General features: G+C 44.8%; 1 protein-coding gene across 3 annotated transcripts; it reads right to left on the minus strand.

Annotated features, from left to right (window-relative positions):
• Positions 1 to 5,813: 5,813 nt before the first annotated feature.
• On the minus strand, positions 5,814 to 25,819 carry LOC122527891 (homeobox protein cut-like). 3 transcript variants are annotated; one of them, XM_043652465.1, is made up of 6 exons: positions 25,619 to 25,819; positions 22,493 to 23,749; positions 10,714 to 11,059; positions 9,093 to 9,816; positions 8,419 to 8,692; positions 5,814 to 7,881 (listed from the first exon to the last, which is right to left on the minus strand). In XM_043652465.1, exons 1-6 carry the CDS (start codon positions 25,683 to 25,685, stop codon positions 6,185 to 6,187), a joined length of 4,365 nt encoding a protein of 1,454 aa, XP_043508400.1. In that variant the 5' UTR covers positions 25,686 to 25,819; the 3' UTR covers positions 5,814 to 6,184. The 3 variants fall into 3 exon arrangements, with proteins under 3 accessions (XP_043508400.1, XP_043508402.1, XP_043508401.1); XM_043652467.1 differs by having other exon boundaries at positions 9,093 to 9,792; positions 10,714 to 11,071; XM_043652466.1 differs by having other exon boundaries at positions 8,434 to 8,692; positions 10,714 to 11,071.

The raw sequence follows: 25,819 nt of genomic DNA on the forward strand, positions 1-25,819 counted from the left end.
AATAATTTTATATTATTTAATTATTTCTTAATTATTTTATATTATTTAATTATTTTTTAATTATTTTATATTAATAATTTTATATTATTAATTATTTTTAAATTATTTTATATATTTCAAGTGAATATTTTCGAATATTTTGAATATTTTCTCGACGTCCACCGGTTTAACTCGCGCCCTTATGTATGTTGCGTTGCTCATGCGTCGAGAAAATTCTAAATCTCTCTCTCTCTTTCTCTCTCTCTCTCTCTCTCGATGGGACCAAAGGGCGCGAACTTCATTTCCTCGACTTCGCCCCCGAGGAAGTTCAACCCGACGGATATCGGTGTCCGGTATTAAACCGTCGGCGAGCGTAATCCTTAATGATCGCGTGATATCGAAGTTTCTAATCCAGCGGGAGTTAATACTGTCGTACTTCGTGAAACGAAACGAATGCGTGGGCATCCACTGCGACTGCCTCTGTCACGTGCGCGTGTTCACGTGTTCACGTGTGCGCGCATATTTTCGCAGATACGTCCCTTTGTTCTCTTCGCATTCTTTCTTTTTTTTTCCTTTTTTTTTTTCTTTTTTGTGTTTGTCGAGGCTTATTCGCCCTGTGCTGGCGAACGCCCGAATGAGAGATAAAGGGGCGAGTTTCCATTTGCTCGTTACGTGATGCGCGTGAAATTAGGGGCGAAGAGGGGGGAGTGGCGTAGTTGTATTTTTAACTGCGAACGAGTGGGACGTTACGGTTATGAGAAGGCGGATTACTTTTTATTACAGCGAATACGGTGATTGGGGCGAACGTGTTTCGTAGAGCTTTTAACCTGAACAGTTTTTCAATTTATTCAGTGCTGTTTGCCTTGTCGAATGTTTGTTGAATTTATTCATGTCTGTCCGACAGAATTCGAAGTGGTCGAAAGTCGACGGAGCAATTTTCATTATATATCATACGCAACGCAGAATTATTGAATTAATATTCTTTGGTTATGTAAGACACTTTTTCCACTGGATGACGTATATTTTTTAATATTTCAATGTCGATGCTGACAGAGAATGATTTATACAAAATCTGAGTTCGGTTGCATCAGCGTGTAATAAATTGTTCAATCGTAAATCGAAGCTTCAATTCCCAGAGTGTCTATAAAACTGACTCTCGTAGCTTTTAAATATTTTTCAAGATTCATGGTAGTAATTGTATTTTTAATATGAACGAGTAGGTTACAAAATAGCCTGATGGATCGTGATAATGAACGGCAAGATGGAACACGAAGTCTCGGAACATCTATAAAATTGAATTTCACAGCTTCGAAACGTTTCATAGTGATTGTGTGTAACAAATTAATAATTGTATTTTTAACGTGGACAAACATGTTGCAGTTAATCTCTTGCACTGGAATTGCAAAGAAATCGAGAACATTTTGTCTCAAATTGCAACATTTTTTTTCTCAGTTTTAAGTATATTTAAATGTAACTCAGGCAAAACAAATGGTAAGTTTGTCGCTCCTTTATAATTTCTATCCAGTAATATCGTACCGAGGAGTTTAAGAGAAAACGAAAACGACGAATTGTTGTTTCGGTCGCTCGTTATGGTCCGCGAACCCGTTTAAAATAGCCCGACAGTCGTGAACATGTAACGAAATTTTGATCCCGTCAATCACGAAACGTTCATAACCGTATTTAACGAATTAATTATTTTTACGCAAAGAGGGGAACGTTTCACTCCTCCGGAATGTTCTTCATATTAAGCTATTACTCGTTGACATGTTCGAGCGTTTGCTAATTACATGGTGCACTTTTCGTGCACGTTTCGCTCGCGCGTGGATGGGCGTCGAAAGCGCGTTCACGAGGGAAAAATATTTTCCACGGCGTCGCGGGGACCGTTTGAAACTAATGACCCTAGAGGTGTGAAAACGTGTGCTTTTCGCCGAGACGAGAAACTGAACTTCCGGCGGCGTAATTTCCAGCCAGGAGAATACGTTCGACTGAAGTGGAATGAGCACTGGTAATTGCAAGGCGTGTTTTAAATCTCGCGGCGGGTGTTTAGAGAAGCTTGCGGAAAACGCGTCTGGGGATTTCAGCCCCGGAGTCGAGAGCTCCGGATTTATGAGATACGCGTGGGATATTCAGCGTGACTAATGGATAACTTCCGGGGAATCTTTTGAACGCCCCTGGTAGCTGTGGAATGGAATTTTTGAAGAAATTTGACAAGCTCCCCCGGAGGACAAAGGAGCGCGAGGATTATGAACAGTGGGAATTCTTCATTTTCCAGGGGCCGTGACGGGAAAAGATCAAGGCAGTGAGCTCGCTGGCCACGACGATGATTCTCAGATTATCCAACGCGCGGCGCCCCGGCGTTTCTATACGAAAGTTTCGCGAGCGTATCGTGCGTTTTATGCGAAACATTTTGAAATTTCATTAGCACTCCCGCGATATTCGAAATTATAAGCGCATAATTATGCTTGCAAGAATGTTAGAGGGAAATAACGATGCGGTAATTATAAAGTTAATAGCATAGAACGAAATAACGACGTGCAGTGGAAAAATATGTAAAACTATAAAATAAATGGAATAATAAAATGAAACGTAAAATGTAATTTAAACTGCTGCTTTCCTCTCTCTCTCTCTCTCTCTCTCTCTCTCTCTCTCTCTCTTTCTCGATCCTTTCAATTTGCTAACGTAAATTCACGAGAGTATAATACTTGTAGCAAAGAAATTAAAGTGCAAGATACAAGAAAGAGTTAATAATACGACAAAGAACGACTAGCTTCAGTTAATATATTTTATTAAAAATCACTCGACTATCTGAAAATGTATTGTGAATGTGTAAAATTACAACATTTGATCAGAAAACGTAAATACACCTTGACCGATTTTATATACACTCCATCCTAAATGACAAATAGGTCGTTGAAAAGTAGCGGAAGAACGTCGGAGCAGCAAGCGGCGAACGATTTCCCTTTTCGCGAAGGAAGCTCCCGATAGGCGGGAATATTCGAGGATAAATCACTCGTCCGACCATTATCGCCCATTTTCCACTGAAAGTTCGCCGCGCGGAGCCACGGAACGCGAGCGTATCGAGCGTACTACCCGGAACAACGGGCGGACCGCAATTTCGTTTCGCCGCAATTCCACCCGTAACGAGGCAACGCGTGCCAGTTAAATAATTCTCGATCGAGCTGGTGATTCGACAAGTTAACCGATTTGTCAATTGGTCGGTGAAATCAGTTATATCGACTCTCGTTCCAATAGACTTCCCTCTCTCTCTCTCTCTTTCTCTTCATCTCTTTGCTTTCTTCCCGCTTTTTTTTTTTTAATCTTTTTCCCTCGTCTCATCCGTTTCTTTCTTCCCTCGACGAGTTTCTTTTTCTCCCTCTCTCTCTCTCTCTCTCTCTCTCTCTCTCTCTCTCTCTCTCTCTCTCTCTCTCTCTCTCTCTTTTACTCCCCTTAGCCACCGTTCGTTTCGTAAATTGCGGACTAGAATTTAATCGAAGGTTAAAATTTAATTTGGTAAATACAAGTTTGATTCGCAATATCAAATGTAATTTTTGACCCCTTCTCTCTCACATGCATGCACACGCATTCACCCTGGCTTCCTCTCTATCCGTCTATCAGACATCGATAGTGCGTTTATGGTAATTTTCGTAATCATGCTCTCCTGTCGCGCAGCGTACAATAACCTTAACACCGCGTTTCCACGCGTCTTTCTCTCTCTCTCTCTCTCTGTTTCTTTCTCTCTGCCTCTCTGTCCTATCTGCGTTCGCCCATTAAAAAAAGAGAAAGAAAAGAAAAGGGTCAAAAATTTTTCGAGCCATCGAGCGATCGATCCTTATATCTGTTCGATCGTTTGATTGGAAACGGGGCGTTAAACGTTCACTAATCGCGTTCCTTAGTTCAGTGTTTGTGGATATACCGCTATTAGAGAGTTAAGTGTGGTAATTAAGTATAATATACAAGATCATGTACGTGTAATTGTTTCGCATGTTCCGAGTCTCTTCTTGTTCTCTTCCCTCTCTTTCGTCGTTTTCTTTTTTTTCTTCTTCTTCTTCTTCTTTTTTGTACAGCTATTTACATGTGGATGCGAGCTTTACGGTGTCACCACTTTATAACGTCCGGTTTAAAGATGCCGGCGCATCTTCATCGCACGAAAGAAGGCCTCCGACCTCCCGGTATATCACTCTCTCTTTCTCTCTCAATCTTTCAATCTTTCAATCTCCCAATTTCTCAATCTTACATACGCACACACGCACGCACGCACACGTACACACTCTTTCTCTCTTTCTCTCTCTCGTTTTTTTTTATTTCTCATCAATTTACTTTTATCATCGCATATAAGCTCTATCACATTGGCTTTAAAAGCCGTGTCGTTATCGCGATAAGAATTCGAATGGTAATAAAATAATATACAATATAATCAATAATAATATTAATAATAATCATCGTAATAATAATATTATTTAATAATAATAAAATAGCAGTGATAACGTAAGCCTAATAATACGGTAATATTGATAGTAACTGACAACCTCGATCACCGATCGCTTTGTATAACTATCTCTTTTTTTCTCTCTCTCTCTCTTTCTCTCTGTTTCTCACAAATTCTCCAAGCGAAAATACGAAAAATTAAAAAAAAAAAAAAAGAGAGAACACAAATTACATACTCGCGAGTGGACAGATTTTTTTTTTCTGCTTGATTCTGCCTTTTTCATTGCTCGTCCGTACGAGAACAGCAAACGAAAACCACGTACGTATGAATTCTATCGTACGAAAGGAGAGAAAGAAAAGAAACGAATAGGGAGAAAAGAACGTAGACGTAACAACGAGATTGACCGATTCCACATAGGCGATTGACGTTTACTCTCCCGTAATATTGATGGACAAGCAAGAAGCAGGAAGAAGAGCGAGAGGACACGTGTTCCTTTCCTTCTAAACTGTTGCTTTTTCTTTTCTTTTCTTTTTTTTTTCTTTTTCTTCTTTTTCACTTCTTCGCGAAAGACGACGCGCCTACTAACCGAACAGACAAAAAAAGGTACGTAGTCGGAGAGCGGAGTGTAATAACATTAACAGCTTAACGACTATTGGGATAGGAGAAGTGTATAAACAATATAACATGAATCACAATTATGCAATAATTATTAATCGCTCATCTTCGTCGCGTAATTAGATAAAATTAATAATAATTTGATCTAACAACTCTCTGGTTACTCGTAGATTGCACTCTATGAACCCGGACCATTTCCGTTCTAACGGCCGATCATCGTTTTCACTTTTTCTCCTTTTCTTCTTTCGCCTTTCTTCAGTTTCATTTCAATCTTTTTCTTTGTTCTTTTTTCTAACCGAATCTCTCTCTCTCTCTCTCTCTCTCTCTCTCTCTCTCTCTTTCTCGAGATCCACCGGAGAAAGAACGGAAGCGGCCAGGGTTTCCTCGGATTTTTTCGAGCGAATGTGCGACGAACGCCTTTTGCTATCTCTTTATCCCCCAGGCTGTCCCGTCGCGTCACAGTCTTCTAACAATTACGAATTCGCCGAATACGTAGCAAACTGTGCACACCACACTAACCCTTCGTCTCGCACAGATACCACGTGTGTGTTTTGTGTGTGTGTGTGCGCGCGCGCGCGCGCGCGTGCGTGTGTGACTGTATGTGTGTATGCGTGTGTTACGAAAAAGAGTTCCATTTTTTCATCTTTTTTATTACTTTTTTTTTTATTTTTTTTTGATTGAGCTCCGTCTTCTTTGATAATGCAGCTGTGTGTCTGGCTGTGGTTCAGTTTTAATCCTCGGAAAAAGTTCGACCGACAGTTTTCTCATACACTGATGCGTCTTTTGTATCTTTTTTATTTATTTATTTATTTTTATTTTTTTTGCGTTTCTTTAATTTACCATTTCACGTATTCTACTTTGTATTTGCCTCCCTATTGATAATGCCCTCGTGGTAGGCAGGAATCGACCAACCAGGCCTGGTCGAATCCTATGACTGGTTTTTGCGTTTCTTTTTTTTTCTTCTTCTTCTTCTTCTTCTTCTTCTTCTTTCTTCCTCTCTACAAGAACTTAACTAGGCCGTGGTTCTCGCGGACACGCGGACCGTATAGCGATTCGCAGCATCGTTTTGGCATGTTTCGACAAACGTCAACCTCACTATTTCAGTGTTCCCCCTTTGAATCCAGTGAAAATAACGATATCACGACAAGAGAGACAAAGAGTTCCTTAATAATCCCACGTTTCCTCGGGCTCGTGTTTCACCACGGTCTCCTTGGGGCTCTCCTCGGTCGACTGTTGCGTTTGCTGCGTCGACGGTGGCCTAGGCGAGGTCACCGGGCTGTTCTGTCCAGACTTTGGACTGGGCAGAGGGCTGTCCCGGTCCTGGCCGTTGTTCCCAGAAACAGAGGACACGTCGCTTTGCGCGTCTTCCTCGTATCTGTCCTGCACCGGTGTCGGTTCCACCCTGATCGTTTCCTCGGCTTCTCTCTTCACGCCGTAATCGTCCGTTTGCATCACGCAGACACCGTTGATGATCACCTCGTCCCCCGTTCTGGCCGGTTCCTGCCACTCGGGGTTCACCCACTGCGGCGCTGCCGGTTTTCTTCTGTTCGATCTGACAGTGGCCGGCGCCGTGGGCGTTTCCGCTGGTTCTCTCTTTATACTACCCGCGGATCCTTCCGAGTCCTCGCTACCGAGATTGCTCATTGCGTCCTCCACGTCCTCGTCCTCGAACTCTTGATTCGGCTCTCGTTTTAGCGCGTTCATGGAGAGGTCCAAACCGGAACATTGTTCCTTGAGCGCGTTCCCTACTAAGGCAGCCAGGTTCGGGTTGAAGTACGGCGTGTAAGGCAGTGGCACGTTGCCCAAGCCTAGTCTCTCCTTCTGGATCTCCAACAGTCTTTGGTTTAACAGCAATCTGAACTGAACCGGGTCGAACGGTTGGCCAGGCTCTCTCGGCGATTGAGGCTCCGGCTGACCGTGCGGCGTCTGTTGCTTCAGTCTCATCCGATGATTGTGAAACCAGTTGGTTATCGTTCGCGAGGATAACGCGAGTTCACCGGCGAGAAACTCGATGGTCGCAACGTTCGGATACGGATCGAGGGCGAACGCCAGCCTCAGAGCTTCCTTTTGTTCTTCGGAGAAGAGGACCCTCTGCTTCTTGGCGGAGGCTGGCCCGGGTCCAGGCGAGGCTGCGTGATAGAACTCGGCCGTGTCGTTGCTCGACGTGTCGGAACTGTTGTCGTGGCCAGGGCCGCTGCTACGTCTTCTCTTGTTCGCCTCCCTGCGTTCGTTCTTCAACGCCTGTAGCCGATCCACGTTGTGCGCGTCGGACAGCCACAGCTGCATCCTTATAAACGGCTCTCTGCCCTTTATGCTCAGCATGTGCCACGGCTTTGGTTTGCTAAGCAACTCGCTCACCGAGCCCTGCGACAGCCCGAGCACAGCCTCGCCGAAGATCTTCTGACCGATGTTGTTGGCCAGCAACGCTTCCTTGATCTTCGTCGTGATCGTTTGCGTGTCGAGGTCTTGCGTCAACGCGGCCATCTCGTACACGCTCGGCGAAATGTGCGGGTGGAGGCTACGGAGTGGCGACGGGTTCATTTGGTGGTGCGGGGAATGGAGGTTCATCTGCTGTTGCTGCTGCTGTTGCTGCTTCTTCTGCAGTTCCTGCATGCTGAGCTGAGAGTGAGGGTGATGAGGGCCAGGTGGTGTCAGCATCATCGGCGGCGGTGGCTGAGGGTGCTGAGGATGTTGCTGAGGACTCTGTTGAGGCGGGCCAAGCTGCATCTGGTTCTCCTGTTGATGTTGCGCCGCCGCCGCCTGAGCCGCTGCCTGCGCCGCCGCCTGCGCCTTCGCTGCGTTCTGAAGTTGTTCCTGTACCAGTTTCGTCGGGGGCATCGGCTTCATAGGCGTTCCACAGGCTGTAAAAAAGCGAGCAAGAAGGGACGTTGAAAGGTTGCAGTTCACGAAAGTTTCACGCGTTATAGTCCGAAAGCTCACTTTGACAGACAGACGTCAGTTGCTTCGTCAAAATGGGATTCCCAAACAAGCGTCAGACACGTTCGACATACGTTTGGTACAGAGACGGGACAAAGATCAGGCAAAGATCAGGTGTGTTTAGAAGTGTATTTCTCAACGCAAGCCAGTTTCTCGCCGGTAGGAAGTCTCTGTGTGCAAACGCAGTATTCGACAGAAAAAACGTTGGAACGATAAAGAAACGTAAAACGCTTTCTGTGATTAAATATCCCACGACGCTTGGAAGAAATCTCCATCTCTTGGATAGATAAAATTAGAACGTATCTCAATTTCACCCTCGTCCTCTGTATTTTCTCTCTTTCGTTATCTTTTCAAGAAGGCGTTCAGCGGCGTTCGGCACACAGAGATATCGAGCTCCCAAACTATGTTGTTTTTTTTTTTTTTTATTTTTATTAGTAAAATAACAAAACATCTATATTGACCTGAGTTAAACTTACGAGGCAGGCCACCGTAGCCGCCGGTCCTCATCAGCTTCTCTGGCGCGATCTTGTACTGGCTGGCGACCAGTTTGTGCACCGCGTTGTCGTCCTCGAGGAACATCTTCATCCTGATGAAGGGCTCGCGGCCTTTTTGCGTCAGCATGTGCCACGGTTTCGGGCGTGCCAACAGGTCCGACACGGAACCCTGCGACAGGCCCAACACAGACTCTCCGAACAGACGCTGCGAGATCGAGTACTGAGACAACTGCTCCTTCACCTGGGAACACGAACGAAGTTGATCTTTTATTTCATCAATCGGACGTTCGAAAGCTTTGTTAAGCTTTTGACATCTGTCGACGTACATCGATTGCCGTAGAAAAATTAAGGATCAACCATTTGAAATGTAAATTGCAAATCAATTCGATTACTGGGATATTTTGAGTATTAAATAGATTCGTGTCAAATTTACGTGAATCGTTAAAAGACGATGCATGTTCATTCGAAAGGTAATTCCCAACGAGAGAACTCTCGTAAAATTAAGCGCAACAACGACTATACCACGATCATCCGTGCGAAAGGTAAAAGGAACGAATCGAATCGTCGATCCGTAATGTTCGAACAGGCAGACTCGAGGAAGTCTTCATCTCAACTATCACCGAACGACACGAACAACTTACTATCCGACTTACTCTCTTAACAATGTCCTCCGTGTTCAAGTTATTGTACATGTCGAACTGTTGCTGAGTGATGGGAGGAAGCACAGCTTTGAGCGGCCTCTGGTTGGCCGCGTGATGGGTAGGCGTGGACGGTTGACTGATCAGACTGTTCGTGATAGAGGCCATCCTCTGAAGAGGACTGGCCGCCGCTGCACCGGAGAATTCCTCGCTGGGTGTCATCGCTGGCGGAAGAATCGAGTTGCCGAGCGGTGAACTCGCGCTTGATCCACCTGGGGTCGATTGGGGTGCAGCGGTCGGCTCCTGTTTCGGCCTGACCAACGAGAAAGCGCTTCCCGCGTGTCTCATCGCTTCCTCCATCTTCTCTTTTTCCTCTTCCGACACTCCGTTTATCATCTTGCTCCTCGGATCGACTTTGCCGAGGCTTAGATCTTGAACGCCACCGCCGCCGCCTCCGCCGCCTCCACCGCCTCCACCGCCGCCTCCGCCGCCGCCGCCGTTCGTAGCCAGATGATGTTGTTGAAGCGCCTGCTGCTGAAGTGCCAGCAGGCCAGGTAGACCGGGCAGTCCTGGCAGTCCGGTCAACGATGGGTTCTGACCTGGCGTCGCGTTCAGCTTCTGAAGTTCCCGATGGTACGCGTCCAGCGCCAGCCTGATGTCCTCCTGCGTCCTCTCTATACCCTGAAGACCACCCTGCGCGCCGCTGAAAAAGTACGGGAACATCGCGCTACAATTAATCGAGGTCACGTGCTGTCCTCAATAATGATCAATCGTGGCGGCTCGCTCGACAATAATCACTGCCTCCTGTAATTCGAGCCCCCGGCTACGAAGGAAAGCTCGTGTTTACACCTGACATTTTCGTGTTAAGCAACGAAACAGATATAGCCTAGGCATATTAATTTTAGCCGCATACGTCATCCGTTCGGCATAGTTCTCTCTCTCTGTGTTCTCGCGCGGCCGCGATCCGCCGTGACTCACATGATCTATGGGATGCGCTACCGGTTCGGATGGATAGCATAGTCACTGACCGAGCTCTCTGTCTCGAGTCCTCCTCTTTTAAAACCAGCCCCTTACGTTCGCCCTTCCGTTTGCCTCTTATCCGTTACCTTTGCTCGTTCGTTCGAACAAACGAAGGGATTTCAGTTTAACAGGTTTCTCGAATTCGAGTCCTGGAGTTTTGTTTTCGGGCCGATCTTGGGCGAGACAGAAGAAGGAATCGAGGAGTGACGCGAGGTGTTGATCCGAATCCTACTCTTGGCAGACTGAATGTTTACGTACACGACGAGGAGGATCGTCAATGAATATTTATGCATGCCAATGAATCTTTGAATTTTTTTTTTTTCTTTTTCTCTTTGTCGGAAGATTGATTCTGATTTACAGACGTCGTTAATAAACTCTCTTTTTTTTTTCTCCTCGAAAGTTCGTCGGGCACGTAACGCAAGACGAGACAAGGTTTAACATTATCGATGTAGCGCGAATTCACAAAAAAAAATCGAGAGAGAGAGAGAGAGAGAGAGAGAGAGAGTAATCAGCCCTTATATATAAATACATGTATAAAACCATCTGTAATTTTTCTTATCTTTCTTTGGCGATCACGCCTCTCGTGAGATTAATCGAGCCTCACCTGGAAGAGAACTCTCTGGGCCCGCGTAGATCCTCGACCCTTCTTCCCATGAGTTTAGCCAGCTCCTCCTGGTAAATCCTCACTACCTTCTCTTGCGGAATGTCGTCGTTCTCGTATTTCTTCAGTCTCCTATTTTGACTGTCGAGCCTGTCTTTGTTAAACGGGCTCGGACAACCGATTCTATTCGGACTTTTGCTGTCCGCGGTGTCGTTCGACACCTCGTGCTCACCCCTCATCTGTAGGTGGCCCGACTCCGAGAGGATATGTGCCAACCTCTCGTCACTTATTTCCGGTGGACCACTTTCCTGTGGACCACGCGTGAACGCTGGCATTCCCTGCTCCTTGCCTGAAACATACTCTACGGGTGAGGCACAACTTGTGGTGCGTTCTTACTCGGTTTGATCTTATTGGTATGTAGAAAAAATGTAGAAAATTAATAGAGTTAGATTATGGAGACGCGAGAAGAAGGTGAAAGGCTAGTTTCGCTGCTTGAATCTACGCTCAACGTTCTACCGTATCTGTGATATCCGTTTGCTTTGTCTCGTTTCGAGTTCGTTTACTTTCCTTTCTTCAAAGCGATCTCCAAGTAATAAGAAATGCTGTGAATTTTGCAAAATCTGTCTAAAGAAACAGATATTTCGTACGTTACAACTTGAACGCAACGCGTAGATTCTACAGACACTTTTCGCCTTCCGACACTCTTGTCACTTTGTTTTTTGGAAGAAACAGAAATCGAAAGTAAAATGCCGCGTGTCTCTCCAAGTTTTCGTGACGTTAGTTTCTTAAAAGACGAATAACAGCAAAAAAGGTATAATGCAGTGGCCATTGGCCTTTGTGCGGGACTTGAAAATGAGACGAAGATGAACGAGATGGCGCTGTCAACAAAGTTAACAGTTTATGTTTCGTCCCGTGTTCTAGGATTTGCAACCGAATTCTTATATATTAAAAAAAAAAAAAGAAAAAATCGAGTTCTTATTTATTTGAAAAAAAAACAAAAAAGAAATCGTCGAAAATCTGAGGAGGAAGTGAAAGAATCACGCGAGCGCGACAAAGTTAAAGCTCAAATTTCCCGACGATCAGTGCCTTTCAATTTCGCTCGTTTCGGTAAGGAAGAGCCAGCCCCAAGAACCTAATCAGATCCCCATGGAGGAGGGTTGACTCCACGTTCGATCGAACGTGGGTGCAATTAATACAAGGCAGAATCAATAATAGCTTGGGCTCGAAGCCGAAGGCTGAAGCATAACCCAACGACGATAATTAAAATATCCTTTTCCGAGGCCTCACCCCTTGCGGCCTTCCTCCCTCTTACACGTAACCAACAGTCTCCACTTCTCCTACGTGTTTCCTGTCTAATTGACCAATCAGCCGCAAGATTCAGACGAATGAGCCATCGATCATGTCTTTGATTGCTTCGCTACCTTTCCTGCCTTCTCGCTCGACCAAATATTCTCTCGCCATTCCGATTCTTTCGTCCATTCGCTCTTTGGTGGAATAATATCATCGAAGTGTAATTTTTTTTTAAATTCCGTATCTCTTCTGCTCTTCCATTTTTCTTAACTAAATCAGCTGTGAAAAGATATCGCTGGAAGATATTAGTCAGTTTAGAAGAGAGAACGGGGCTAGAAAATCATCGAGAGGAGATTGAACTTAGAAAACGGTGTCGTTGCTTGTCCGTTTTCACTTTGACATTCGAGTTGCATAAATAGACCGTTACCTATAGCCTGTCTGTTGTATTTTAAAAATATACTCTTTATTCTCTATCCAGACCTTCCATCGACGAAACTAAGTGAGCTTGCGTCTCGACGCGAGTATCACGATGGTTTTACACGACACGTTTTCGAATCACAGTCAGACTTCCTTGTCCAGACCTTTTAACCGAAAAATATTTCACTACTTTCCAACTTGTATATCTTGCAACGTTGATCGTAAATCGTCGAAATTCACCGATCAAACGAAGAAATTCCTTGGGACTTTTATTTTTAACAAGAGCAAGAGGCCGCGTCGAATGCGGAACGCGTTCGAGAAAGGGAAGATTAATTGGTCATTAAGGTCGGAATGTAGACGACGATCCAAGAAACCGATGTTGCAGTTATTACGGGAATATTGGTCGACGAGAAATGTTTCAAGAAATCGACAACATGGTGGGTAGAAACATTACGGGGACAATGACGACAGTCGAGGTTCGTCTCTCGAATGCTTGTGGAAGAATCGAACGCGACGTGTACACACGACTGTGCTACGCCTGTGTCGCGCCCGTGACGTTTGAATTCGTGCCAGCAGACTTCGACTTATGCCAACCTTTTCCTCTTTGCGCCCATACGACATTTTCGTGGGACAACTGCGGCAACCTCTTAACCGGGGGAATCGCTTCGTTACCAAATTCATGCGATCGGAAACCCGAATTGAAGGCTCGATCTTCCACTTCCTCTTCCGCAGAGAACTCAAATTCTTCAGTTCAACAATTCCTTTTCCTCTTTCTGCAAAATTTTTTTTAAAAACTGATAGATTGAGAGCGTGTTCTCGATCTCAGAGCGTATAAAATATACAACGACGTAAACAAATTTATTTCCAGTGAAGAACGTGATACACATTTGTGTTTACGTCGCGCAGGTATCATCGTCGTATGATGAACACAGATCGGTGAAAAATGTGTTTTCAGTTCAGTCACACCGACCTGCCGACGGAAAAACTTTGCCGGGATAAAAAGGAACGAGGTCGTTATTATCCGTCGCTCCCCCCCCCCTCCTCTACGTAAACGTGGACGTTTTTTGAACGCAGTTTGCGCTGATGAAATTGGCATTATCGTCATCGATACTCGGCATATTGATCAACGCGGTAGCTGTAAGAACGATACATTGTCGTTACGTATAAAGATACGTCGAGGTCCTTACTTACATCGCCAGGCTGTTCTTGAACGTCTTTTTCCTTAACGTCGTAACTGTATTCGATGTAAAGCGTTCATTGAAACGCGACTCGATGTTTTATCAATCCGCGGCGATTAATCGAAGAGCATCGAAGGAGGAAAAACAAGCTCCGCGCGAGAAGAAACCACGCGAATATCGTAATTATCCCCGCCGAGTTTAATTTTTATTCGCGCGTCGTGAATTAATTAACGACCGAGAGAATTTCGAACAGACGTATCTATGCATACACGCGCTAGACGTTGAGTCACGAGTCGAGTACGAAGAATTTCGTCGCTGTCGAACAGACTAGAGAATTCATTTCGAATTTCCTTCGAGAGTCCTCCGAAGGAGGTGGAGACCAATTAGACAGAGAAGTAATCCGGGTGTCGCGGGCCTCGTTGTTTCCGTTGCGTACGCAGTCTCTCAGATGATGAAACGGTCACGGTTCGTTCGTTCGGATCGCGCCGAGGCATCAAAGAGCCCCGAGGCTGGTAGGTATGGTATAGGAATCGTCGAAAGAAAGAACAATCGAGCTCTCGTAACGACGTAATGGCCGAACCGGATAAGAAATCCATATTACGCTTTACGCTTTTTATCCGACAGGCCTTAGGAAATGGGAGTATATCTCAAGCGATAATTACGGTTGCCGTGGCAAGGTAGCGCAAGGTATATCGTCAACTATGCTTTACAGATCCGGCAAAAGGCTGAACGTGAACAACGTCGACAATGGCCGATTGCAAAATTTTGAAACAATTTCGTGAGAATCCTCGTCCTGGCGGCGAGGAAGGGGAGTGTGTACGCGCCTTAAGAAACGAGAGACGATTGTGTCGCGAGAAATCCGCCGTGTTCCCGATTTGTGTTCTCGACAACACACGAGAATTCTTACGCCAGCCGCGATTGTTGGCTGACCCGTGGAAAGTACACGTGTCTATGGAGTCGATATGAATCAGGAACGGTGAAATATAGGTTCGCGAGAACTGGCGTGCGCGAGTCCTTGTATTTTCGGATCGCGAACAATGCTCTCACTCGGGTTGGGAAAGGGGGAGAGTGGAACAGGTTGAATATCAATGGGGACTCTGGTTAAGGTTCTTTCGTCTGTTTTTTTTTTTTTCTTTCAACGACTCAGGTTTCATTGTTCTTTCTTTTTCGAGACGAATGGATTAAATTGGGAGGATTTCGTTTGAAAAAATTGGCAAACGCGCTTTCTACATGGTCGAGAAGGATACATTTCGGAAAACAGGGATCGTTAAGTTCGCACGAAAGATACTTACTTGATTAATCTCTAAAAATCGTAACTTTTACCACTCTAAATGAATGAGCAACTTTAGGCTCTAAATGAATAAAAAAAAAGAAAAAAAGAAAAAGAAAAATTGTTTTACAGTGAAAAAATATAGAGGACATAAATACGACACGCGTATCGAACGTTTGTCTAGTAACCGGTAAAGAAACAGCCGGGTTGTTTTTCAAGACGCGGCTTTAAGACGCGTGCAATTTCCGCGGGCTCGGGCGACGACAAGGGCTGGCACGTTTTGTGCACGTTGAGCGCCGGGCGTCGTGCAGGAGGCGGAAGGATACAGAACCGGGACAGAAAATCTGATAAAATCGCCATATGAACCAGAGTAGCCTCGCTAATGAACGTAACTCTTTCGCGTTTTGCGCCGCTCTCTCTCCCGCACACGCGCAAGATGTGCGTGGCTGCATATAGCGCGTTTAATTGACGGTGAAATACGCGAGTGCGAGGCACCAACCGACCGAGGGCTGAGGGGGATGATGGGGGTTCCTTCTTTGAATCCCGGCTCCGTAACAACCTCGAGAACGCGTTGCCTGCGAGAACGAAATTCGGAACGGTCGGCCTCGCGCGAGGGAAAATCATCGTTCGATTTAACCCGGTGGCTGGTACGCTAATACACATTAGGCTTCGTGCACGCGTAATGTCATTTCTCTGGCGTTTGAATTTTGACGACGTCAACGTTGCAGGCTGAAAATTTTTCTTCCTTTTCTGCCTCACAAAAAGTTAGAAGCGTTTCGAAATCTCGTTAATTCTCTTACTGGTTCTCGTTCTGTCGATGTCTGAAACATTTTCTAACGACCTGGCCGTCTGTAAAATATTTCGGCGATTTCTGCGAGGATAAAGCAACGAAATCAATTAATCAGTGAACATCATTTCGTCAACGGGTCTCTTTGGCAACAACAGCAGAGGTAATTTATATTTCTGTGACGAACCGAATCGTTCCAATCAGTTATGATTAAAAAAATTGTTAGACTCTTTCTGACGTCGACTTTGACTTGAAGGGTATGACGTTTCATCGTCAGAAAGCCAGCTCATTTTTTTCGTAACATTATCCCGAGGTAGGCAACTGGAGAAAAACTGGAGGTATATCGTTTATTGTCAGCGATAAATCGTGCGCGATTCCGTAAACTGGCAGCGATCGAGTCGATCTTGTAACGTTCCGATGCTCTCGCGCAATTAAGGAATTAAAGCGTGCTCATAGGAAAAAGATAAAGAAGTAGAGAGATAATAAAAAAAAGAAGAAGAAGAAGAAAAAAAAAGAGAATCTACAGCTGCCATATCGCACGAGTGAAATTTAAACCAGGCTCTGAAAAAAACTGATTAGAAAGCACATAACGCGAATGATTCTCGATACTGGGACACTTGGGACGAGAATTACAGTGTCGATTATTAAAAGATTTGATTCATTGACGAACTATGACTCTTTCGAATCTTTCAGCTCTTTCATTCGTAGTCCAACTCCTACGCAATCGGATTTCGAAATCGCAATCACGCACTGATAACGCTATCTCTACCGGATTGGGTCAATGAACGTTGCGATCGAGCGTTAATTACTCGCACCAGATACGATTTTACATAGAAAACAATTTCACGATTGGAATATTCTAGTTTTTTCTCCTTTTTAGAAATTTTTTTTTATAAAGAAGAAGAGATAGCTTCTTTTTTTCTTCTTCCAATATTTTTGCGTAAACGAACACGAGCTAAACTATTGGATTTAAGCTTGAAAGATGTGTGATTAATTTCAATTTTCATTTGGAAATATTCTTCGGGACGAGCCCACGCGTTCAATCTACGGTGATTGAAAAATGAAAATGTCGATGTTGCTCCGGTTCCCTGTACTTTACATCCCATTTATTTACCCGGCCTCGCAGAGCAAAGAGGAAATAACAAGCATATTTCAAGCCGCGCAGTAGAACAACTTTACAATTATAATCGCACAATTAGAGTCCCATGACCGTGGTGATGCATATCCGCGTTTCGATAAACGGAACACGCTCCAAAGGGTAACTGAATTAAAAAGAATTCCAGTGATTTCAGATAGTTCGAGCAACGAACGCTGTCAGAATTAAAACCGACTGAATAATGAATCGACGTCAAAGCAAAGAGGGGAATAAAAACGGATGAATGGCGCGCCACGTAATTCCATCGTTTTTTTTTCCTTTTTTTCTCTTTTTTCGTTTTCTTTTCGCAAAAATTATTAATATCGCGATCGAAACGTATCGGGAAAGCATTGCACGTTTTCTTTTTCGCTTGACTGGACTTTTTGCGTTGCGAAAAGAAGAAGAAGAAGAAAAAAAGAAAAAGAGAAAATAAAAAGGCAGATAACTTTTAAATGATCTTCATGCATCGACGCTTCAGAGAAACGTTTCACGGATTTTTTTATTAACTTTTCAAGCGTCCTTTCAAAATTCGCGTAAAACGATCTGATGATGAAAACTCTGACTGTTACTAAGCTCGCGGAAGACGACGATGTGAAATTTACGCAGGCGTAAAAGAAAGAAAATCTCTCGATACACAGCGTTGGACTAGTACCAACTATCTTTATTACGATAATCTCGTGGTACGTTGCTCTTGGACCAGTCGTTGCTTAGATCAATTGTGTTGCATCGCTCACGGGCAATAATAAATGGTATCTGAGCGCGCTTCGTTGAGCAGCGGGCCAAGATCCAGGTATATTTGTCACAGGATTAGCAAAGTTCGTGCGATTTTTGCGATACAGTTCGGCAAATATTTATTTATAACTGTTAAAATGTTTGTTCCCAGATAGCGTTTCTCACGTTGCAAAATCGTTATTATAGAAAAGTTCTTCGTCAATGACTCTCGATATATATATATAGGTGTACTTTATTATTACCGACGCACAAAAAAGAAGTCACTTGGTTCTTGTAATTTTCTTTTCTCCCGAACCTTCTCAATCTGACGTCGTCCGTACTTGAATCGTTCGTTTCCCTTGCAACACGATTTACGATTGTAAATGGAGGATGGAATGCAATCAAGGCAGACGTTTAATTAACTAATTAATTAACTGCGAATCCCCTGCAAATCGACTATTTATTAAAACGCTGGTAGAGGGGCCAACTAACCGTTGGAAATATTCTTTGTATCAGGCCTCGCATTAAATCCATCAAGAATATATTTATTACGTTTGAAGCGTCGTCCTTTCAAACCGAGATAAAGACATTGATTTTTACCCATAAATCGCCACCGATTATGGAATTTTCGAACAATTCATCGCAATGCACGAGTTTCATTCAATCGAGAAACCTTGTGCCCGACGACTCGTTCGTGGCACAAAGAGCTCATTGTGATCGTGAGCAAAATGTTGGTGCAATACGTAATTAGCGATTGAAATGTTTGTCGAAGCAACGACGAGATCACATTTTTTTTCTCAATATCATTGATGATGATCGCTGTGTAATATCGATAAAGTTTGGCGCGCTTGTCGATCCACTCATTTATCAACTTATTCTGACTTCTAATTTCTAGTTTACTCCACTTTGTCGATTACGATTAACACTAGAACTGCCAACCAGAAATTACAGCGTAAAATTTTCATCACACACTGAGACATTGAAGACGAGGAAAATAGAGAAACTTTATGACACAGTGGAATGTACAAGCATTCTATTCATATGTTTTTACGAAAAATTATTTAATTATTTTTAAACATACATTGTTTCGTGTCTATAAAATGTTTAACAGAAATTATAAATTGATCATTTCGATCACTTTGGTAGTTCTAGTGTTAAAAACAAATGACAGATCGACAGGAACTTTTGACGAAACGATTGCGTTGCGTTAATTTAAACTCTCCGCGAGAGAAGGTTCTCCTAATGAAGACCTAACTTTCCCAAAATTCCACCAACAGCATTACCAATATTTCGCGAAGGTTCAAGGCAGCTATGAATGTTACGTACGCGTTACGAAGGTTCTCGCGCGTAGCTGCAACTTTCCAGACAGTCACATCGCAGCTCGCGAGTTGCCATTTTCCTTTTTTATTTCTCTCCCCCCCCCCCCGCATCCTTCCCACTTTTTTCCCGCGCGATCCTCTTTCTCTCGCCGCTTCCCTTTCTCCTTCTTTTTTTTTTTTCTCTTTCGCCGCGCTATGCACATGATTATCGTTGTCGGCGTTTCGACGGAAACCGACAATCCATTGATGCACGACGTCTGCGTCGACCTTTTCCCTTGCCCCCTTCCCTCGTCCAGTCGTATATACACGCATATTTCGACCGTGTGCGGTTCGCCGTGTGTTTTATACGCGGTCGTTTGATATTTCGCGCGTCGGAGGCGGATGTCCCATTATGGCGTCCGCACATCCTCTGCCGTGCCGCCGCCATCGGTATTAAATAATATTTACAGAAAGCAAAAGGGGAGAACGGCGTCGATCGACGCGGCCCGAATGATAGGTGGCGAACAAGCCGAGCGAGGCACGAGGGAAGGAGCGGCGGATGGTTTAATAAGTGAGACCGAACAGTGGTTCGACGAACGTGACCTTGTAACGATAAAAAACAAGGGACCACGTATCCCGGAGAGTGATTCATGTCCATCGGCCACCGGCGGAACGCGAATGCTTTATGACGGGACACGGATTTCGACGCGCGCGTCCACCACCGCCGCGCCGGTAATGAATGTTCGCATTGTTTTCCCACCGACCCGGCGGACGTTTCGCGGTTTTCGTCGTTGCTTCGAATGGAAAAATATGAAGAATCGGCGTAACACGGCTACCGAGAGAGAGAACATCCTAATACGAGCGTATCGAGACTTTTAGCGGAGGTTTTCTTTCATTTCCTTTTTCTTTTTTTTTGTAATTTTTGATCTATAGGACGGGGGATTTTTTTTTTTCTTTTTTTTGAAAGAAAATCAAGAGATGTATTATGATTAATAATTTCGCTTCTTACAAAATTTTTACGACAGTGCGAAATTAACTATAATTGTCAAGTAAAGTGTTTGGAGTTTGAGATGCGTTAATTGGAAAATTGATAAACTAAGAGGGAAAGAAATCCTTTGAAGATTTGCTCGTTGTTGCTCCACTTTAGGAAAACTCGCGGTAAAATAAGGGAAATAGTGTGTCATTCTCTCGTTTATTCTCTGCTTATAAGTTATTTGTTTAACGCCGATCAACTCGAGAGAGCAACTGAGAGGTCAAACTGTAGTTTGGTACATTAAACATCATTAGGACAGTGTCTAGCTTTATTAAATAAATGATACAAACGACAGTATACGTAACATTAACAACACGAATAAATGTAAATAATTCGCGATTTTCTCCAGAATGGATCAAAAATATCTAAAGGATTTTTGTTTCTCTCAGTTTCTGAACGTCCTTGAAACGATAATAAACTGGAAGCATCGGCCCAAAATCTGGCAATTTGATCGCGATTTCGAGTCAATTAATAGATCGAATCGAATCGAAACGCGATGAGAATCCGTTTGCAGAATGACTTCGCGATCTCCTGGCGATCGAACGAAAGTGTAAATTACCTTTTGCGATAAATGCAGCGGTATCTAAAACCGGCATCTGTCCTTTCTCTCTTGGACCCCTTGTTCCCCTTTCGCTCCCCTCTCTCGTTCTCCTTTCTCTCCGGAAACCCTTTCTGAAACCCTTGCCTAGAAGTCATCCCCAGTTTCTCTACTCCCAAGAGCTATTAGTCTAAACAATATGGCTGCCAAACGCAGCGAACAATCGATAGCGAAGCGTGGTACGCCAACTGGCAGTAAATAGTAATTGAATTAAGACTATTAAAGACGAAATCGAACGTCATCTTCCGACTGTTTTGCGTAATCTGCTCCCTCCCCCCTCCACCCTCTTCCCCTCGAATCGTCTTTTCAGATCCAAGATTATCAGTTAACAGCAAACAATCGATCTCCTTTTAAACGGTTCTGTGGAAATTAATCGACGTTATGAAATTGACGTCGATCAGCTTCTGATGACTTGACTTAGGTATCTAATTTAATTTCATTGATAGTTAATTTTCAAATAAAATTCACTGTGATCGAAAGTCGAAGAGTGTCTACGGATTCGTTTGTGCGGTGTTTAATCGTCGTTGTTGCTTTAAGTGGTAGGTGTAAAGGAAAAAGATTGTCAGTTGTGGAAATTCTACTTTGACCTTTAAATTGCGACGAAACGATAATAGGTTTGAACGTGTAGAAACGTTTTGCACGAAATATTAATTTTCGCTTCGTCGGCGTTCTATCACGCAGTTGTAATAACATTTGGGTGAGAAACGCCTATTGCAGCTGAGTTTCAGCACGTGGCACTCCGTGGAGGCGAAACAGCCTGTTGCGCAGTTCTCTATAACGTAGAAATGCCTGGAATACCTAAATTTGTAAGTTTTAAGACATACAACCTTGGGCGATTTTCCCTGATAAAAATAGCTGGTCTATATACATATGTACGTACTCTTGTACATCAAATTCGACATCCGCGTAAATGGATGTCGCTATTTTTAATCTTGTCTAAACTCGACGAAAGGTCACGACCTATCGAATGCAAGTATTCGTACGTCGACCTGCTCGAGAAAAGAATCTATATCCTTTTCAATTTCAAGACTAATTTCAGACTCGATTCTTCGTTCGCAGAATCACGAAATATTAATCGATAGCGATGAATATTTATTGTAAGAAATCAGTACGATTATCCAAGATGTGTATTACCTTGCTAAATGCTGTGTATGAACGATATACAGAAATGTAACGCAAGAACGCGAGATTTCGTAAATTTCAAAGGTTCCTGAAAAATGGAGAAGTGAAAGCTCACGACGTCACCAACGCATGTGCTACCTCATTGACAATTGATTCTCTATGTTTCATCGAGAGGGATGCGACCTCCGGTTCGAGGGTTATAATACGTGTCCTTGTTCCACGGTGAAGTTAGACCAAGTAGAAATACCATTAACACCCGTATTAGACAGCCGAAGTAAAAAAAAAAAAAAAATAGTTAACTGACAGTTTGATGGTTAGTGGTTCGGCAGAACAGATTATTGGCAGTGCGAGGCAGAAAAGATATCGTAGGAGTCAAACGGTCAATTTGTCAGCGGCGAAGCCGAAACGAGCCATTTAGTCGATCTCGGTCGGTGATATCATCAACAGGTTAAGCATTCGAGACACCTCTGTTCTCGCGAGAATCTTCAGAGAAAAGAAAAAAAAAAGAACCAAAACGAATTCGTACATATTTTCTCTCGTCGCGTGTCGCCAAACTTGTTGATGACCACCGGTCTCAACAATCAAAGAACAGGCGGAAGCAGTCGCTCGTATCCTCCGTGTGCGCATACATTCGCAGATCGTTCCTACAACTTCCGGAATTCTTTGATCGGAGAATATGAGAATCTCAGCCATGTTACCAGAAGCGTTGGTTACACCACACATGTAAAACACAGTATAGCCTGGAAGATGAGGAGAACGAAACGCCAAGTGTAACATCTAACTCTGTCTCGCCTTCTGGCAGACGTCTGGTCTTCACCGCTTGATAAAGATCGTGATACAAATATATGTATATGCGTGTTCAGAGAAAACAACGAAACAACGGGTCGGATTGGGGGGAAAACTGGAGAGACACAGAGCTGTCGTACAGTTGGCAGGTACTCACCTTTCTTGGGTATCAGAGATTTAAGCAGCATTACAGCGTTTTCGTCGCACGCCCAGCCGTGCATCTTCCTGTAGCTGTCGCGGCCTTTTTCCGTCAGCTTGTCCCACGGCTTCGGTTTGCTCAGCAACTCGCTCACCGTTCCTTGGCTGAGACCGAGCACGTACTTGGCAAACAGTCTTTGACCGATGTTGTGTATCGACAGCAGCTCCCTGACCCTTCTGGCTATGTGCAGCGTGTCCAAATTCTGCGACGCGTACTTGTCGATGTTGTACCGTAGCATCTCCTGTAGCCTGGCCTCCATCGGGTCACCTTTCGGGATGAGGGACTCGCCGAGTCTGCCGACCATACCGGCAGCCCCGAACTCGTCGCTGAATCGAAACGGATGCGTCCTCTCGTCGAATCGAAACGGACTCTTCAGCGTGTCCAGCACGCTTAACCCTCCGATGTTGTTGTTCGCCAGATGGTGGCTGTTGTTGTTGTTGTTGTGACAGGATTCCTGGTCCGCTGGGCTCTTTGGCGGCGGGGCTGTCGGAACGGCGGGCGTTACGCTTCCGCCGTTGACGGAGGCCGAGGAGGTGGTCGTCTCGATCATCGAGGTCGGCGGTTGAAAACTCGGCGGTGACGTTAACGCGGTGGTAGACGACGGTGTCGGCGGTGCTGGCGTTTCGTGGCCGGACACCGGCGTCGGGGCCTTCTCGGCATCGAGGCAACTCAACGGAGTGGTTCCTAACGGGGTGTTGGATTTGGCTGGCGTGTTGGAGCTGGACGACGGATCCGTTGGCGACGGAAGATGATTTAGACTACTGCTGGCTGTCGGTGGATGTAAGCCGATCAGCGGTTGGACTTGCTGTAACTGTTGCTGCTGCTGTTGCGACAATTGACTCAACGAAGTCGACTGTTGCTGCTGCTGCTGTTGTTGCTGCTGCTGCTGCTGTTGCTGCTGTTGCTGCTGCTGCTGCTGCTGCTGCTGTTGTTGATTCATGATGGACCTCTCCAACGTCCGCCTCCAGTTGGCGACGATCTCTTCGCCGAGGAAGGAGCCGAAGGTTTCAACGTTTTGCAGAGGAGGTGGGAAGAGGAGGCTGGACGTCGTCGAGGTGGCCGAAGACGGTGTCGGAGTGGAACGCGGAGGTAGGGAGACTGCTGTCGGGGGCGGTGGCGGTGGTTGCTGGGAGGACACGTGGGACGAAGGCGGCACACCCCCGACCCCGTGGGGCGAGGCGGTTGAGGCGCGCTGCAGGGGTGACGACAGTCCACCTGCAACCACCAAAAACACAAGGGACCGCGTCAACACGAGCTCACACACGCGATCTAAATGCGACAAGTCAATCGTCAGACAGAACGGTCTCGCGAACACCGGAATTTTTCGAAGCATCTTACCCGAACTTCGTACTTTTTTGACTCTGATATCAGACTAGTCGTTCGTTTCTTTTTTCTTCTTTTTCTTTCTTTTTTGTCGTGTCGTTTGTCGCGACAACTGGCATCCCAAGCCCCCCTCCCCTGAACGATAAACGACGGACCGAGACTCTCTTTTTCGACGCTTCGTCGCGTGGTCCACGTGGCGCATACAAGCACGACGAGCAACGTGGCCCAACGAGAGGGAAAGTGTCGCGTGTCAGTGAAATCTTGCAATCTAGACATTTTACTTTCAATTCTAATCTTTAATTGTCCTTCTGTCTCTCGTTCGAAGAGAAGGATGCGCTTGGTCCTTTCAAAGGGATGTTCCAAAGTCGCGAAAGATCGGAGAGAGGGTGGTAAACAAGCCCGTAAACGACGCATTCGCGATTTTTCTTCGCGGCTTCTCTCTCGCTCTGTCGTTCTTTCCTCGTTGCCTTTGATCGATTCGGTGTGATAAAGTTTGTCTCGCGGTAGCGTCAAATGCTTTGACCTATGGACAGATATCCGTATATGTACCGAGCGCGTCCAGAAATTTGCGTGTACGAGGTTTGCGTATTTCCCAGCGTGCAGATGCTCGTGGTTTTGGGGTAGGGGGAGAAAGTAGTCTCCGGGCAACGTACGTATGCTGGACTTGAAGGGGAGCATGAGTCGGAGATGTCCGAGATGGTGTTTTGGTAAGGAACGCGGATTTATTTCTCGGGGTGTACACATGTATGTTTATATATATATATATATATATATATATCGTGCGGGTGTCGTCGGTTACGTTAGTACCATCTACAACGGGGCACGTTGATTCACGCACCACAGCGAGAGAGTAGCTCGAAAAATGTGCAATCTAAGCGGTGGAGGATATCCCGAAAGAAGGTAGGCTTCAGAACGGAAGAGAAGAGATAGTATTTGAGAAAAGAAGAAGAAGACGAAGAAGAAGAAGAAGAATACGAAGATGTAAGAACGAAGAAGGAAAAGAAGAAGAAGAAAAGGGATAAAAAGAAAAAAGACGGAAGCGCGGCAGCGACAGAGAAAAATAATAAAAAGTGATGAAAGTGATAAAACTGAGCCACGATGATGGAACATTGGTGTAAGAGAGAAACGAGTTAAGTAGGGGGGAGCGGGGAGAAAGAATAAATACAGGAAGAGTGGATATAGATGAAGAGAGAGAAAGAGAGAAAGAGAGAGTTAAGAAAGAAGTGCGAACACAATGGCAAGCAAGAGTTATTTTGTTGTTCCTTTTCTCTCGGTAAGCTCCTTCAGTCATCCCTCGTTCATTATAAAAGCGTCCGCGTTGCGTGACTCGTGTCCTTTTTCCACTGTTACACACGATACCGAGCCCTTCGACGTAGCCTCGAAGAGAGAGAGAGTCGGGGAATCGAAGATCAGAATACTTTAGCGCAGGAATTAGTAGCGGTGATATTGCGTATGTATTTTATTGTAGGAAAATTTCTCAACGTATGTATATATTTATGTACAGCTAAAATCTGGCCTCTGCCGAGCGAATGATAAAAACAAAGCATTTCTCTAGAAATTCCTGATCTAAAGCAGTCGCGGTTTATGATTCTTCATATGTCGTCTTTTTCTTTTCTTCTAAACTTCTCGTCAAGAATACTCTACTAACGTTGTTGGTGATGTTTCAAGTAAAAAAAAATAGTGAAGCGAGTCGATGGATCCCTGAATGTTATGCATATCGAGGTAACGATTTTGGGAGAGTGGATCGCTGGCTAGACTTACCGAGCGCGTCCGGAGTATTGGATGGCTTCAAGCTTTCGGTCTGTTGAAGCGCCTTGGAGCGTTCCATTAGAAGATGCTCCAAGCTCTTGCCAGGTTCACCGGTTGGTATCTGCGAGAGATCGACCGACCTTAGTGCGTTTATCTCGCGTTTCAGGTCGTCATAGTCCCTCTGTCGTTCCAGTTTGCTCTCTAGTCTGTTGA

This window comes from Frieseomelitta varia, unplaced genomic scaffold, assembly GCF_011392965.1.
Source record: "Frieseomelitta varia isolate USP_RPSP 00005682 unplaced genomic scaffold, Fvar_1.2 scaffold_236, whole genome shotgun sequence".
NCBI lineage: Eukaryota > Metazoa > Arthropoda > Insecta > Hymenoptera > Apidae > Frieseomelitta > Frieseomelitta varia.

Bases quoted from the DNA above. Each gene is read 5' to 3' on its own strand.
- LOC122527891 (XM_043652465.1), bottom strand. From the start codon at position 25,685: ATGGAACGCTCCAAGGCGCTTCAACAGACCGAAAGCTTGAAGCCATCC. The intron at 9,817-10,713 runs GTGAGGCTCGAT...GATTAATTGTAG, and splicing joins CCCAGAGAGTTCTCTTCCAG to CGCGATGTTCCCGTACTTTT. The intron at 8,693-9,092 runs GTAAGTTGTTCG...TCGTGTTCCCAG, and splicing joins TTAAGAGAGTAAGTCGGATA to GTGAAGGAGCAGTTGTCTCA.